Source organism: Phaenicophaeus curvirostris, chromosome 5, assembly GCF_032191515.1.
Source record: "Phaenicophaeus curvirostris isolate KB17595 chromosome 5, BPBGC_Pcur_1.0, whole genome shotgun sequence".
Lineage (NCBI taxonomy): Eukaryota > Metazoa > Chordata > Aves > Cuculiformes > Cuculidae > Phaenicophaeus > Phaenicophaeus curvirostris.
Window position 1 is genome coordinate 61,609,057 of NC_091396.1, and position 16,207 is coordinate 61,625,263.

The following is a 16,207-nucleotide window of genomic DNA, read 5'->3' on the forward strand; positions in this document are numbered from 1 at the left end:
TCTGCCACTTTTAGTTCCCATTGATTCCATCTGTTATTCAAAGGATGACTGGATGTTACATGATCTCCAAATAACTGAGTGAATAGTGTGAAGATTAATACTCTTTGCATATACTGTTTTTGTATTCATGTATTTCATGAATGCAATCACATACCATTAATAACTACATTTAGCTTTTATTAAGCATGACTGCACAACACAAGAGACAAATACCTTTTATTTAACTTCTGCATTTTATTCTGAAACCACTGACCTAGCTTTTAGGACTCACACATTAAAGAAGAAAGGATAAAACAAAGGTGCCATAAACTAGTAATTCCAAACCCTTCTTCTGCCATACAGGAAAATAAATCATATTATATCTTGCTTTATGAAAAAAATCAATGAAAAAATGTATCTAACATATGAAGTTGTATTTTGGACCAGAACAGAACCTGCATTGTCAGTTTCAACTATAGCTTTTGGTTAAGAAAAACTCCAAACATCTTTGCTGTAGGGCTTCTTGAAAAGCTAATGACAAAAAAAAAAATGCAACTTGCAGCTGAAGACAAAAAAAAAATCATGCCCCAAGGCTGATGAGCTTTTAGACAGAAAATTAATAATTAAACCTAAATTCACTTTGTCATTCATGTGCGTACAGATGAATCTGCTCAGAAACATTATTAGAATGAAAACTGCATCCTGATTTAAGTCAGTTTGTTTTATGAATAAATTCAAGTGGTTCTATGGCCAGCAAACGTTTGTTTAAAGAGCTACAATGAACATATTTCAAATTGTATTTTAGTACACTAACACTAATCTTATGGAACAGTCATGCAAAACCGAAATCCAAGAGGTATCTAGAAGACAAAAGTAACTTTTAAACTAATACCTCTTCCCTCTGAATTACTTCTAGAAGTACTCAAACGTTCAACTGAATAAGCTTATGTAGCTGATAAAGATCATTTCTTCTTCCACGCTGGCCCTCAGACTGGTCAACGATATACTGAGAATCCACCTAATCAGAAGAACAAACATGGAAGTCAAAGTGCATTTTCAATAATGTCTTCCTACATAACATAGTTAAGGAAGAGCTTTAAAGAGATTTGACAGTTTCAAATCATACAAGCATTTCAGTTCCATGCCACACATCTCAACTCTAGAGCCAGTACTATGAAACGCTGTATCTCATGGTTTGCCCAAGACAGAATAGTATTTCACAATCAATTCCAAAGCATTACAGGTAATATTTTACATGATGACATAAGGAAGATGTCCTGCAATTCTTCAGATTTCAGATGCAGTGGGGAAAATCCTGATCCAAGGCCTATACATTAACTTGTTATAAAAAGCCAAGCACCAATATAACTGACCAGGAGACTACCTTCATAATACCAACCACATTTGAAATATAAAAACAAATACTAGGGCTTAAGGCAGTGTATCATGACACCCACTAGCCCCTCCAGTGACTGCCTACTAGAAAAACATGCCCCTGGTGCTCATTCACTCCTGCCAATCTTTTCAAGGAGACCTAAGACCCCTATTTATAAAACACCTCTGGTTGGGAGAGGCACAGGGAGGGTGCGTGTAGAAATCTTACTGCTGCGCTCAGTAATTCTGCACCCTCTTTTAATTAAGAAAAAGCATTTGTTCTTTAGGAAATCTAGTGGCCTGCAGAGGCCTTCAAATTAAAAAAGGTAAGATTTCTAACAGATTGGGATGTTAGACTTCTCAGCTCTAAGAAACCCTCCTGGGTGTCAAGCAAGCTGCCTTTCTATCTGATTCCACCACATCCATTCTAAAGCAAGCTATATTTCTGTATGCTCTAAAGAGAAAACACACATAAAAGCACTGCAACCCAAAACAAAACTAAAATGCATTACATTCAGATAAATCCTAAACAAGAAAAATTATCAATGTTTAGCTTTTCGGCCATGGCTGCTTAACAGAAAGAACACAAAATCTTAACTTTCAAAACATAGAAGTTGCCTTTACAATCTCTCAACTTAAAAATCAAAGTGTTCCATTTGAAGAAGCTAAATATTTGTATAAACAAAATTAGAAAACAACATGCTAAAACTGAAGACTACAAAAGCAGGATATTAATAGAGTGATGTATACACAACTTATGCCTTATATTTTACTCTACTTCTTCTGTACTTCCACTACCTTTAAACTCAATACTCAAAACAAAGACATCCTTCCAAAGGAAATTCTCCTTTTGATCACTCCTAACTATACTGCAGTACTCCAACTACTACAAATACTTATATATTTGTAGCCCTACCTGATTCCATGCAAATGGCTTCCCATACCATGTAGGGGCAATTATATCTCGAGGTTTAGATCTGCAGATTAAGCTGAAATTACATAAAAATTGCCTTAAGAAATATATTTCTACTTGATTAATTATAAATACAAAGGAATTTCTATATTAGATACAACTAGGAATTTATGAGCTGCCCATGCTGAAGAAAATTGTAAATTTTCTTGTTAACCCAGTCTGATTTTTTTTAACTTCTCCATACTTCGCCCCTCTAGTATAAGAAATCAAAATATATATTTTCACTGGGACATTAAGTGTATCAGAATGTATTTTCTTTTAAATAAAATGGGTTTTTTTCCACAAATTTACTTAGTTCTAAAATTTGAAATTGTTCTTTATTCCCTAAGTTTTATGCATGCTTATTCACTAGAATATATAATAGAGCTATTTTTAGGATATTTTGTTTTGCGTGACAACTCAATTGCTATAGATTGTCTGTCTGCTCCAGTTATTTCCTCAAGCTGCGCAAACTACAACAGTAGTAGACTTTAATTAATTCTGTCTAGATATGTTTTTCAAACACTGATCTATGTCTTAAGTAGTAGTGACATGTTGTAAATACAATTAGCTTTTCAAAAATGGAAAAAAGTTATGAAAGACTGTTCAGGCTAAATTTTTACATATTTACTCTCGTTAATGAAAGGCTGGGCTTTTCCCAAGACATAAAACAAAACACAATCAGGAAAAAAGATTCAAAATGAAGAAAGATTCTACATAAAGGAAAAAATGACATCCTGGCAATAATCACATTATCTCTTCCTCCAAAAAGGGAAAGAAAAAAAAATTAGGAAAATAAGCTGTAGGATTATTGGATCAGTAGAAGCATCAACATCCCAGAAGAGGTAATGCTATCACAGAAAAGTATAAAATCCTAAAGGAAAAAGCCCAGGAGGCAGACGAGTGTGACCGAGTCAGGCAGTCAGCACAGACTGAACTGGGCAACGTGTCAATGCTGAGGATCTGCGCCAAGAAGCTGTGCAGGCTGCTCCTTCCCCTCCCAGCTGGCTGGAGATGTCTGAACAATCAACCCAAAAAAGGTACTAAACAGGAGCAAATATTCATATGCCCTAAGAAATGGCAGTGGCATTTTGTACTTTGAATTTAGCATGTAAGTGCTGATGGCCGAGCATAAGCTCCTTTACTGTCAGTCACCTCCAGAGAGGTTTTGTGGTTTGGGGTGTTTCTGCCTATCCACTTTCCTTGACTTCTCCCTACATTTACTACCACACGAATCATGCAAACCACCTTCACTCAGCTTTTGAGCCTGAATATGGTACTACATGGCAGTGTTCAAAGGCAACGCAGACACCAACCAGCCCGAGGAACTTGACAGCTGGTGTTTCACCAGGAGTGTTGCAGATGTTAAGCACAAACAGCTTGCAATCAGCCTGCACTGGTGCTCTTTAAGTTGAAAGCACAAGCAGCATGCATGTCTGAGGTACGGCCTTTGTGAGGTTTCACCAACACTTTCCAGAGGCACACGCTGCAATAGTGGGCTGGAAGCTGCCGTGTCCCACAGAGAAGAGCACAGTCAAGCACCCAGAACAAAAGTAACTACCTTGCTTCCTTGTTATATCCAACACATCTATTAGTCAGCTAACATATAATAAGTAGCTCCATGTCTTCTGTCAACTGCTTATGCTCTTCTAATTTCATTTCCAGTGCCTACAATAGGAAGGCTGACTCCCTCCCATTCACTTTTTTATTTATTATAAAACGCATCACAATTTTCTTTCAAGTTTTGGGAACAAGAAGTATGGGCATTTGCTTTCAGCTAAAGGTATTGTAGTAGTTCTTCACAGCTGTGGGGAAAAAAACTCAATTTAGTCAAAACCAAGAAACACCTGAAAACTCAGCATGAACAGCTGCTCTGATAACAATTTTGATAACCTAGGGTTAAGTGTAGCTAGAGCTTAAAAGCTTTTGGTCTTCATCAGCACAAGGAATTCCCTCACTTTGTCATGTAGTTACTCTAGAAAAAGTACTATTCATGATAAAGGTCACATTTCCTAGCAATGAGGCCAACACTACAAAGCCTAACGTAACTCCAATTCATGGCTGAGCCAGAGCCACTCTTGAAGTCTGTCCAGTACAGAGACAGATAAGAAGTAGTCCATAAGTGACACAGAGAGCACTAAAACATATACACTACATTTAGAAATAAGGGAAGATCTTCCACAGCACGCTCAGCAGTGGCAGACATTCGAAGGAGCTTCATTGAACTAGCTCCCCTGAACACTGGCAACACCACAAGCTGAAAAATTCTCAAGACTGCCTGCACAGATTCACAGTAGTCTTTTCAGAACCACTGCTTCAGTTACAAGAAGCAAGAAGGCTTGCTGGAAAAAACAGAAGGCAGGTGGACTTGACTTCAATTCATAAATTAACCTGGGAGTTCTAGCAATTAACTTGGCCAAGGAAAGGAGTTGAGGGAGGAAAGGCAACGCACACAATCCAAATTTAATGTGTACGGAGGAAGAATACTAAATCCTTCTGCACCCCTATGCCATGAGACTTCATTAGCTTTGTTCTGGGTGCCCAAAGTGATTATACATCAGAACATACACATTTACATTGTAGAACATGTTTTACAGTCTAGGTTTTATGACTCTTAAGTGACCAGGCTTCCCTGAAGAACCAGTGCTTCCACAAGAAGTCTAAAGTCGTTGAGTACACTGCTTTATAAATAAACAAAGTAAATAAAATGCATCATTAAATTAGAACACGTTATTTCCCCAAAGCCTAATCTGAGCTATGCTTCAAGCAATAATTTATTTTGTTTTTACTGACTGCAAAGATCTTATTTCTACAGAATTATTACCTTAGAAATTTCTGACGAACATTTTGCTGCAGCTGTCTAATTCTCTCTTGTTCAGAACGCTCTTCACATTCACGAAGCAGCTCATTAATGGCTATCCTAAGGATGTTAATCTGCAAAAAGATCAATAACAGAATATAAAGCACTCTAAACCAGCACTAGTTCTGCATTATATTATACTGACATCAAGTTGGTTGTGGCATCTATACCAAACTTCAAGTGGAATATTATTAACATAAGCAAAAACATCTAAAGCTTTAGAAAGACTTACTCCTCTGGATGTACCTCCGCTGTTCAAAAATGTTAATATTCAAGGTTGCCCAACTCAGTTATGCTGTGAACCACACAGGCTACCACTTGCCTAGATTTTTTTCCAAAACAGAATTCCTTCTGTGAAAGTTTTCAGGATTTTTCTCCATTTGTCCATAACATTCAAATGTACAATAGGTTGCTGATACCATCGTGGCTAAGGTGCCATGAATACAGGTGTCACATAAACCAAGTCAGCGCTTTCAGAAAACAACAGCACAGACATGTGCACCATCACGTCCACTGTGACCTTAAAATGTCCATAGAAACCATCAGTCATCACCTAACATAGCTACTCTGTACAGAACTAATTAGGGCACATAAGGTCCTTCACTGCCTAAAGCACACGTCAAATCTGAAGCACAGGTCAGATACAGCTCGCTGTCCCACTTAACAGACTATTTGTACATATTTCCCTCTGACAGGCCTCTGTCTAAAAGTATTAAAAAGGCTGTAATGAGGTACATGGGGATTTTTATTATTTGTTTGTTTGACCTGCTCCAAGAGAAGCAGCTTGATAAAGATGACTTATCAGAGCTGTACAATCAAACTGCAGATTGCAAAGCAGTAATGCCAGGCTGACCAGTAAGAACCACAATGATCCTACAAACATAACTAACTAGTATTGATATCCGATTAGTGCAAAAATCAATGTTTTTGTTTTAAGAAGTGTACAATGTGTTCATAGAATCACCGAATCTTAGAATGGTTTGATTTGGAAGAGACTTTAAAGATCATCCAGCTCCTAGATCCCTGCCATGGAGGGGTTCTATATTGTTCTATAATATTATCATTTTGTTCAAAATGTGTGGAGGGAGTAGCTGTTTTTCTGGTAAGAATCCAAAGCTATAAACAGGTAGTACACTAAAAAACCCAAACCCAGAGCTTAAAACAAGTTTTCTTATTAAGTCTTAAGAGATAACAAGCTCTGATGCTTTGAACTCTGCTTTCTATGTTCTTATGCATGTTTTACCTCTGTTATGTCTTCCACTCCAAAACGCACGTCAAATGTCAGCTCCATCTCATTTTCTGGAAGCAGTGGAGCCTGACAAGTCTGACTCCAACCCAAACCACACAGAGCACCAGTAAAAGACTTTCGACTTCCATCAACCCTGTAGGAAAAAGAAAGAAAACAGTTTCTCCTAGAGACGAAGGAACTAAACTCACATGAAAACAGACTTCAATGAATTTGTCTAAGCCATGCCAAGCAAGATACAGGTGTGTTTTAGAGAAACTGAAACAACTGAGAGGCACTCACACATACTCATACTGTATTTTTAAATATATTGAAGAAACAAAACTAAAGATTGTTTATGAAAACATATACTCACGAAGCTTAAAGAAAATCACGTATATGCAAAATGAAACTTCAATTAAGGAAAGCTAGCTTCACTATGCTGAAATTACATTCTACAGATACAAAAATTTCAACAGAACAGTAATGCAACTGCCAGAACTCATCTTTTAAAAAATTCAAAGTTCCTCTCCTCACACAAATTTAAAACTTGCTGAGTTCTACAGTGTATCCTTCGTAGGCTTCCAGCACAATTATTCGAAACTGTACTGCCTTACTGTGAGATTAGAGCCTGCAGCACCAATAAATGACTCAAGTTATCTTAGCCACATACTATAAAACTAATAACAGATGCAAGAGCACATAAACAGGAAAAGAATAAACTAAGTGCCAAAAACAGGGGTGGAGGGAAAAGTCTGTCACCAGTTTGCGAGGGTCCTAAAAAAAAAAAATAATAAAGAACCACCACTTTTGAAAAGCACATGAATACCTGAGTTCTATAGTAGGAGCAAACAACATACTGATGAGCGCAAGTAGGCCAGGAATAGGAGGCATCAAAGTTGTTTCATCTATATGAACAGCAGATCCTGCTGCTAAAAATAAATAAATAAATTTAAGAAGTAGCTGATGAAAATGAAACCTCAAAAAGATGTAACGCAGAACTACAGTAACATATTTACTCATAGAACCACTCATAAAAAAAAAGCCTAGAGAAACCATCCAAACATTTTTATTAAACATTACCAGTTACATTTGCTGATAAAGAAGCAGCAACCAACAACTGCTGAAAGCGATCTTCTGAACCATGACTGATAGCAACAGAGTTTATGCTTTCCTGTTGTACGACAACATTGCTGGGGAAGAAATAAGTATGTTCAATGTTAGAAAACTCAAACACTCATACAAACATAAAAAAACAATTATTTTAAATTCACAACAAAACCTCAAGGATAGCAGCTAATGCCTGAAGGTTATCTGAACACCATGTAGCAAATGTAGTCTGTCCAGAAAGCTGCCTGGAGGAGAGGGACCTGGGGGTGTTGGTTGACAACCGACTGAATATGAGCCAGCAGTGTGCCCAGGTGGCCAAGAAGGCCAATGGCATCTTGGCTTGTATCAGAAACGGCGTGACCAGCAGGTCCAGGGAGGTTATCCTCCCTCTGTACTCGGCACTGGTGAGACCGCTCCTCGAACCCTGTGTTCAGTTCTGGGCCCCTCACCACAAGAAGGATGTTGAGGCTCTGGAGCGAGTCCAGAGAAGAGCAACAAAGCTGGTGAAGGGGCTGGAGAACAGGCCTTATGAGGAGCGGCTGAGAGAGCTGGGGTTGTTTAGCCTGGAGGAGGCTGAGGGGAGACCTCACGGCCCTCTATAACTACCTGAAAGGAGGTTGTGGAGAGGAGGGAGCTGGCCTCTTCCCCCAAGTGACAGGGGACAGGACAAGAGGGAATGGCCTCAAGCTCCGCCAGGGGAGATTTAGGCTGGATGTTACAAAAAAAGTTTTCACAGAAAGGGTCACTGGGCACTGGAACAGGCTACCCAGGGAGGTGGTTGATTCACCTTCCCTGGAGGTGTTTAAGGCACAGGTGGACGAGGTGCTAAGGGGCATGGTTTAGTGTTTGATAGGAATGGTTGGACTCGATGATCCGGTGGGTCTCTGGTTATTCTACGATTCTATGAAATGTAGATGATGGTTAACAAATAGCCTCTCTGTAAGAAATTAAAGCATTTTTTCTAAAACTCTTCTTGAAATTTTACGTGGTGATAATGTACATATTAATGCACAGTCAGTCAGGCCTGTCTACTTCAGTTGTTTCAATGAATAAAAATTCGGTAAAAATATGTAATAGTAACAATGATGATTTTTGCCTATTAATTGAAAATATCAGCTACAAATGCGTCTATGCTGCACAGCAGAAGTAGCTTCATACCTTAACCGGGATACTTTATTCATACCGTAGCATTTCACCTCATAAGGACTGGATGGGGTAGAAACCATTACCTTCAAAAAGGGAAAGAACAAATTGTACTTCTAGTTAGCCAGCACCTCACTCTCTCCAAATCAAGATCTTTATGAACAAAATAACAAAACACATTTCAGCACGTATATTTCAGCAGCACTGCACGGATACAATAAAGATCATTATCATTTCATCCATCTAAACCAAGCTTTGCTTGTTGAGGCACCTAGCCGAAAATGAAGCGTTTTTACAGATGCTGGGGATTCACAGCTTTCCTCTGGCTTAAAAACAGCGGTTCAGACTTCAGAGTACACCTAACAAAATCAGGTAATTTTTGTTTATGTGAACAGGTCTTTAATTTTCAAAATATCTCACTTTATGAAGTTCAGGGGTTAAACAGGATTACTCCTGTGGGTAAATGGAACATGCTTAGTTGTTTCAAAGCCTGAAATGGTAAAAGAACTATAACGTAGATAAGGTTTAAGTTGTATTCAGAAGGCAGACCACAACACACACTTTCATGTTTTATATTCCAGCTTAGTAGTAACTAGGTATCTCAAAATACAGTAACATACATTCCGAATTTGGAGTTGGAAGTGGAAGAAACACCTACTGTTTCACTATTATCAGTTACTGGAGTGTTGGCTGAGTCACCTATCCCAGCTGATTACGTATCTCCAGCTGAGGAGGAAGGAAACCATGCCTAAATTTTCTGAAAATTTGATAGGGTTGCAATCTTTTTGCTGTAGCTTATGTAATGAAGACCACCATGAGTGGAATCACTGCATTCAGTTTTTCTATATTATCTTCATTCTGCAATAGTTCGAAGTACTGCCTTAGTGAACAGGAGAGCTGGTTCACTTAAGAGTTAAGACTATGACTCAGAACTTTGTTAAAAGCTGCAACAGAATAGTCTGAAACAGTGGTCACATTACTGCTTTCTACCAACCAAAAGGAGAATGCACTATGAAAGGCATCAAATTTGGTTTCGTTACTAAAGGTGCTTTCAGTTTTCATCTCCATTCTAACAATATAAGAAGCAGTCATGTAATGCCATGCCAAAAGCACCACTCAAGTTACCTTGTGGGTTGCTGCATCAGGTTTATTGTCAGGAAACAATTTTAACAACGTTTCAATGAGATTCTTTTCCTCTCTTGAAGATACAGGTGTTTCCTCCATCTTCACTGGGTCCAAACATAATCCCTCAAGCAAATCATGGTTTAGCTATGGAAAATAATGGAAAAAAGCACATGAAACAGCTATATTTTCAAAAAATTTACAAAAAAGATCCTACACAAAGAATATGCATACTCACAAACAAATTCAAAGAACAATCTTCTTGTCATCTTTCAGATTTTATAAAAGAAAAATGGAAGACACCTAAAACTACGAAACATTTACATTTTGTCAAGGTTTCAAAAAACAGCAGAGCAGTTCAATTGATGCAATTACCTCCCGGGAAACATCTTCTGAAAAAAAGGAGTCTCAAAGCAGCGACGCTTTTGGCCAACAGCTCACTATGAATTATCAACACACATAAAAATATATTGTCCCATTCAATCTTGTTTAATACAATGGCAGTAGTCAAGATTTCAGCTCAACTTAGGACTCCAAACAGCCTGAGCTGAAATAAATTCAAATAAGAAAAGTAGAAGCAGCTTAATACATACTTGTGATTCATATGGTTCTTCTGCTGGTTCTGCATAATTTTCTTCAACAAGCAGATCTCGAATATTGACAAGGGTATAGCTTTCTGAGACACCGAAAAGATCCACATGCAGAACGCTATGCACAAATGAATACACCTTCACTATGTGGCTACGGCCATATATTATCGAGGCAAATCTCTCGTTAGCACTGTAACTCCACCGTTCCCCAAACACAAGAGATTTTGCAGATGGACGCATCTTGCACATCTTGAATTCTAAAGCCTAGAGCACAAACGTTGAAAACAGTGCTTGTCTTAGTAGAGAATCTGCATAGAAATGTTTCATTTTCTCGAACTGTTTGAGCTACTAACCATGATTGACTTTGTAACTATTGCAGTGGCTAATGTTAATTCTAAAGACTGCTATAACACTACTGGCAGGGTTCCTATTCAGTCACTGCCAATGCAACTAACACATTATGTATCATATCACTTCAAAGCTGTACATAGCTGCTAATAAATGAGAGCAAGCAAAACATAAATAGAAGATAATTTGGTATTAATCCTAACAGCTCAGGAGAAAGCCATCCCATGCTCCGGAAAAAAAAGCCGGCAGGGGAAAAAAACAGCTTGGTTGAACAGAGAGATCTCGAGTGATATCAAGAAGAAGAGAAACGTTTATGGGCTCTGGAAGAGGGGACAGGCCTCTTGGGTGGACTACAGGAGGGAAGTGAGATTGTGTAGAGAAAAAATCAGAAGGGCTAAGGCTTAACTAGAAATCAGATTGGCAAAGTCTGTGAAAGAAAAAAAACCTTTCTATAAATATATAAATAATAAAAGGAGGACTAGGGAGACCATACAGTCCCTATTGGACGCAGAAGGAACAACAGTGACAGGGGATGAAGAAAAGGCTGAGGTACTTAATGCCTTCTTTACCTCAGTCTTTGATTGTAAAGAAAGTTGTTCCGTCTGTGTACAAACCCAGGAGTTAGAGGAGCAAAATGAGGCTCCCATGATCCAAGAGGAGGTGGTCAGAGCCTTGCTAGCCCGACTAGACACCCACAAGTCTATGGGGCCGGACGGGATTCATCCAAGGGTATTGAAGGAGCTGGAGGATGTGCTGGCCAAACCCCATCATCTTCCAACAGTCCTGGAAGACTGGGGAAGTCCCACTGGACTGGAAGCTGGCTGATGTTGTGCCCATCTACAAGAAGGGTCGCAGGGAGGACCCAGAAAACTACAGGCCTGTCAGTCGGACCTCAGTGCCAGGGAAAATCATGGAGCAGGTGATCTTGAGTGCTATCATGCAAGAGAACCGGGTGATCACACCCAGTCAGCATTGGGTTCACAAAAGGCAGGTCTTGCCAAACTAACCTGATCGCCTTCTATGACAAAGTGACTCGGCTGCTGGATGAGGGAAAGGCTGTGGATGTATCCTCCTGGACTTCAGTAAAGCCTTTGACAGTTTCTCACAGCATTCTGCTTGAGAAACTGTCACCTCTGGCCTAGACAGGCGCACACTCTCCTGGGTGGAAAACTGGTTGGCTGGCCGGGCCCAGAGAGTGGTGGGAAATGGTGTGAAATCCAGCTGGAAGCCAGTGACAAGTGGGGTTCCCCAGGGCTCAGTGCCGGGTCCAGACCTGTTCAATGTCTTTATCAATGACCTGGATGAAGGCATCGAGTGCACCCTTAGCAAGTTTGCAGACGACACTAAGCTGGGTGGAAGTGTGGATCTGCTGGAGGGTCGGGAGGCTCTGCAAAGGGATCTGAACAGGCTGGACCGCTGGGCAGAGTTCCAATGGGATGAGGTTTAACAAGGCCAAGTGCCGGGTCCTGCACTTGGGGCACAACAACCCTGTGCAGTGCTACAGACTAGGAGAAGTCTGTCTAGAAAGCTGCCTGGAGGAGAGGGACCTGGGCGTGTTGGTTGACAACCGACTGAACATGAGCCAGCAGTGTGCCCAGGTGGCCAAGAAGGCCAATGCCATCTTGGCTTGGATCAGAAACGGCGTGACCAGCAGGTCCAGGGAGGTTATTCTCCCTCTGTACTCCGCACTGGTGAGACCGCTCCTTCAATCCTGTGTTCAGTTGTGGGCCCCTCACCACAAGAAGGATGTTGAGGCTCTGGAGCGAGTCCAGAGAAGAGCAGCAAAGCTGGTGAGGGGGCTGGAGAGCAGGCCTTATGAGGAACGGCTGACAGAGCTGGGGTTGTTTAGCTTGGAGAAGAGGAGGCGGGGGAGACCTCATTGCCCTCTACAACTACCTGAAAGGAGGTTGTGGAGAGGAGGGTGCTGGCCTCTTCCCCCAAGTGACAGGGGACAGGACAAGAGGGAATGGCCTCAAGCTCCGCCAGGGGGGATCTAGGCTGGACATTACAAAAAAAGTTTTCACAGAAAGGGTCACTGGGCACTGGAACAGGCTACCCAGGGAGGTGGTTGATTCACCTTCCCTGGAGGTGTTTAAGGCACAGGTGGACGAGGTGCTAAGGAGCATGGTTTAGTGTTTGATAAGGAATGGTTGGACTCGATGATCTTGTGGTTCTCTTCCAACCTGGTGATTCCATGATTCTAATTCATCATCCACACCAAAACCTTAAGAACATAGAGGTATCTTCTCTAGAAAAAGCTTTACAATCCATGGTACTTTTCAACTAAACTAACAGAATCTTGGCAAGCCTACTGCAGCTATTCTGTCCCTGGGAAGCAAGACTAAGTTAATTCCTCATTTAACTAGTTTCCACAATCACTACCTGTAATTATGTTTTCAAATCGATTTACAACAGAGACTTTTTTTTTTTTTACTTACCTCTTCTTAGTATTAGATCTTGACAGGGTTAGTTTTGTTTGGTTTTCTTTTATAATTGACTTCAAAAATGAGTAGATTAAATTTTGTCAAGAAGCACCCTTTGTTGTGCTTTCTTCACGTGTATTTAGCGGAAGTTTATTTCCACTTTGGGCCTAATCTTATTATCACTGGCAAAGAAAAAAAAAATAGTTCTGCTGGTTCATTTCTCATTTTCATCATTAAACACTTCAGAGAATAAAGTCAGTATGATACACCCCTTTCAACTATCTTAAAAATGCCCCCAAATGAGGACTGAAAAGTTGAATTTCGCCTTCTCACAGAACTGATGGGTATGAAAGAAAAGGATGACCAAAAGCAAAACCACAGCTGTTGGAGCAATTTACTCTCCCTCTGCTGCCCCTGTTATTACAGGTGGGCAAAAGATTCCACTATGTTGTCTCTACAAAAGTGCAAGTATTCAGTTAAAAAAAAATAATACAAACAATGATTTTTACACCCAGTCACTCAGCAAGTTCAGTGGTTTTTTTGTTCTAGCAAGTACCCCTAGAAACAAAAGGCCAGATAACATTTCTGTACGGTTAAACCCAAAGCAAATCAGTTTCACACAAGGATTACTGTTCTGTGCCTACATATCTGTGGAAAACATTTATCCATCTATTTGTAAAGCTGATTTGTAGGCAATTCCATTAGCAAACTACAAGTTTATTCATTATTATTCTGAAAAGCATTACAATTTGAAGTACACTTCCATTTGCCAGACTAGATATAAAAACAGCTATTAATCAGCAGCAAATAGCATCACACCTACCTGGAAAGGAAGCTCTCGAACAGAGCTTAGCATCTCTTTCAATGACTTCAAAGGCACTTCTGATCTATTGCCATAATCCACATAAAAAACCTGGAAAAAGAATCATGAGCATCTGCAAAGATTCCACAACATAAAAAATGCTATTTTTAGTGGCAAGCAACAACCTAAGCTTAATAATTACAGTACAACATAATTTTATCAAGTGAAATGGAAAACATGCAAATGACGTAAAAAAAAAAAGTAAAAAATAAATCAAATAGAAAATTAAATATAAATAAAAATAGTAGGTCAAATTTTATCATGTCTATTATTTTATCCCTTGGCTTAAACATCCACTGGTAATACAAATAATCTGCTAAATCTAGAAAAGGCAAATTTTTCTGAAAGGCCCCTATTACCTCCCTGCAATTACATCCATGTAACCTTACTTCTTAGCAGTGAATAATACTACCTAATAATTGCTTTGGGATAAGCAAATGCTAACATGGATTTAGTTGCTGTTTATAAATACAACAGAGAAAGCGACACTAGCACTGTTAGTCACTAGTGTTCACGACTCTACACAGATTACAATGTTTGGAATTAACTCTATAGTGGGGACACTCAGCTATGTTAAGAAATGAAGGAATTTAAAGGAGGAACGGGCTGTGCAAAGACCAATCTTTAAAGAAAAGCCCTGTCCTTAACAACTGAAAAGCACTGGCCTGAAAAAAAAATGCTAGTCAAACTGTGGCACTAATTTCCACTACTGATGCCATTACAGAAAGCCAAAACATTCTGAGGAATTGGCTGATTGATACAGAACCCAGAAACAAACACACATACAAAACAAAACAAAAAGCACGCTTTACAGACCCAAGAACTTAAAAGGAACAGAGATAACCAAATGGTAAGAAGTAAAAGATCGTATCCTTTGGAATTTTAACAATTCCTGCCGCAGAAGCTCCATTATTATTTATAAATTCTGTTGAGTTGGAAATTACCAAGGAGACAGAACTGAGTATAAGATGACAAGAGGCAGCCCATGCAATAAGCTATGAAAATGCAAATGCAGCATGCACCACAAGAAATATTTTTAAATGCAGAGATGAAACACTCTGCTGGAATAAGCAAAGACAGAACTGCAAGTATGGGAACATAATTCTGTGTCAGAAAACTGAGGTCAAAACAGTGGAGTGAGATGGAGACCAGGTGAACAGAGCCAGTGCAGTATGTGAGATGAGAAAGAGTGTAGCTTGCTTCAGTCAGCAGACACATCAGTCCAGGAAGAAAAACATAGAGAAGAAACTAGAGGGGAGGGAAAAGAGGAAGAAAAAAACAAAACTTATGTAAACCAGGAGAAGAAACACCATCGAAGAACAAGCTTAGATGAACCCACAAATGACTGAAAGCTGCCAGGACAGTGAGGGCAAGAAACTTAATTTCCAGCTGGATCTCAATGTATTTATGAAGAGGAAGTGATAGGGTTACTGCCAGCAGAGCAACACTGGACTCTGATCTAGGCATTCCTCACCAGGTTTTCAGTTAATGGAGGTTCTGGTCTTTATTTTGCTTTGCTCTGCTTCAGCACACCAGACACTTTACAACAGCAAGAGCCTCTCAACTTAGTACTAAAATATTTCTGTGTTCCAGAAAAAAAAAAACAAAACAAAAAACAATTATCTATTTTGGCAACATCCTATTAAGGTTTTTAGTGCTAGTACTATAGATTTCTTCACTGTAATATTTATAACTATCATGAACATAGTGTTCTGTAAAAAAAACAAGAGCTCCAAGATTGTTAATCCAATTACATCCTACCAATTCAATCTGACATAACATGTAAGTGTACCTCAGCAACATCTCTGCAAACACGCAGAATACGAGCTCTATAATATTGTGTGTGTCCCAGTTGAGTGAAGGGTGCCAGACAAAACAACCCTGGATGTGGAGTCACTGACAAATCAATCAAGTTCCAGTTGTTAATTTTATCAGTTAGATCCTGGAGTGCAATCCTATTTTCTTCACTTGTCCTTTGACCCCAGAAGTGTCCAACTTCAACTACCTAAAAGTATAAAAAAGGGAGAATATTTGAATTAGGTTTTTTTATTCTTCCACAACAAATACAAAACACATCTGAGCAAAATACATTAAATACTCCTGACACACAGTCATGTTCTCGTACTGCAATAATGCAGTGAAGCATTTCTCTCTCATAATTAGATGCTATTTAAACATGTTTATTTGCTGTGTAACTGCAATACGTTTTTCATCTAAAC

The 16,207-nt window shown here is 39.3% G+C and overlaps 1 protein-coding gene across 1 annotated transcript in view; it reads right to left on the minus strand.

Moving 5' to 3' along the window:
* Nucleotides 1–283: 283 nt before the first annotated feature.
* Nucleotides 284–16,207, minus strand: part of TDRD9 (tudor domain containing 9) — a 54,557-nt gene continuing 38,633 nt past the window's right edge. Inside the window, exons 25-35 of the mRNA XM_069857034.1 lie at nt 15,781–15,993; nt 13,950–14,039; nt 10,359–10,619; nt 9,769–9,912; nt 8,659–8,729; nt 7,474–7,583; nt 7,220–7,322; nt 6,409–6,547; nt 5,130–5,239; nt 2,270–2,342; nt 284–997 (exon numbers count right to left, since the gene is read on the minus strand). Of these exons, the coding sequence (XP_069713135.1) occupies nt 902–997; nt 2,270–2,342; nt 5,130–5,239; nt 6,409–6,547; nt 7,220–7,322; nt 7,474–7,583; nt 8,659–8,729; nt 9,769–9,912; nt 10,359–10,619; nt 13,950–14,039; nt 15,781–15,993 (1,410 nt within the window). The 3' untranslated portion in view covers nt 284–901. The remainder of the gene's footprint in view (nt 998–2,269; nt 2,343–5,129; nt 5,240–6,408; nt 6,548–7,219; nt 7,323–7,473; nt 7,584–8,658; nt 8,730–9,768; nt 9,913–10,358; nt 10,620–13,949; nt 14,040–15,780; nt 15,994–16,207) is intronic.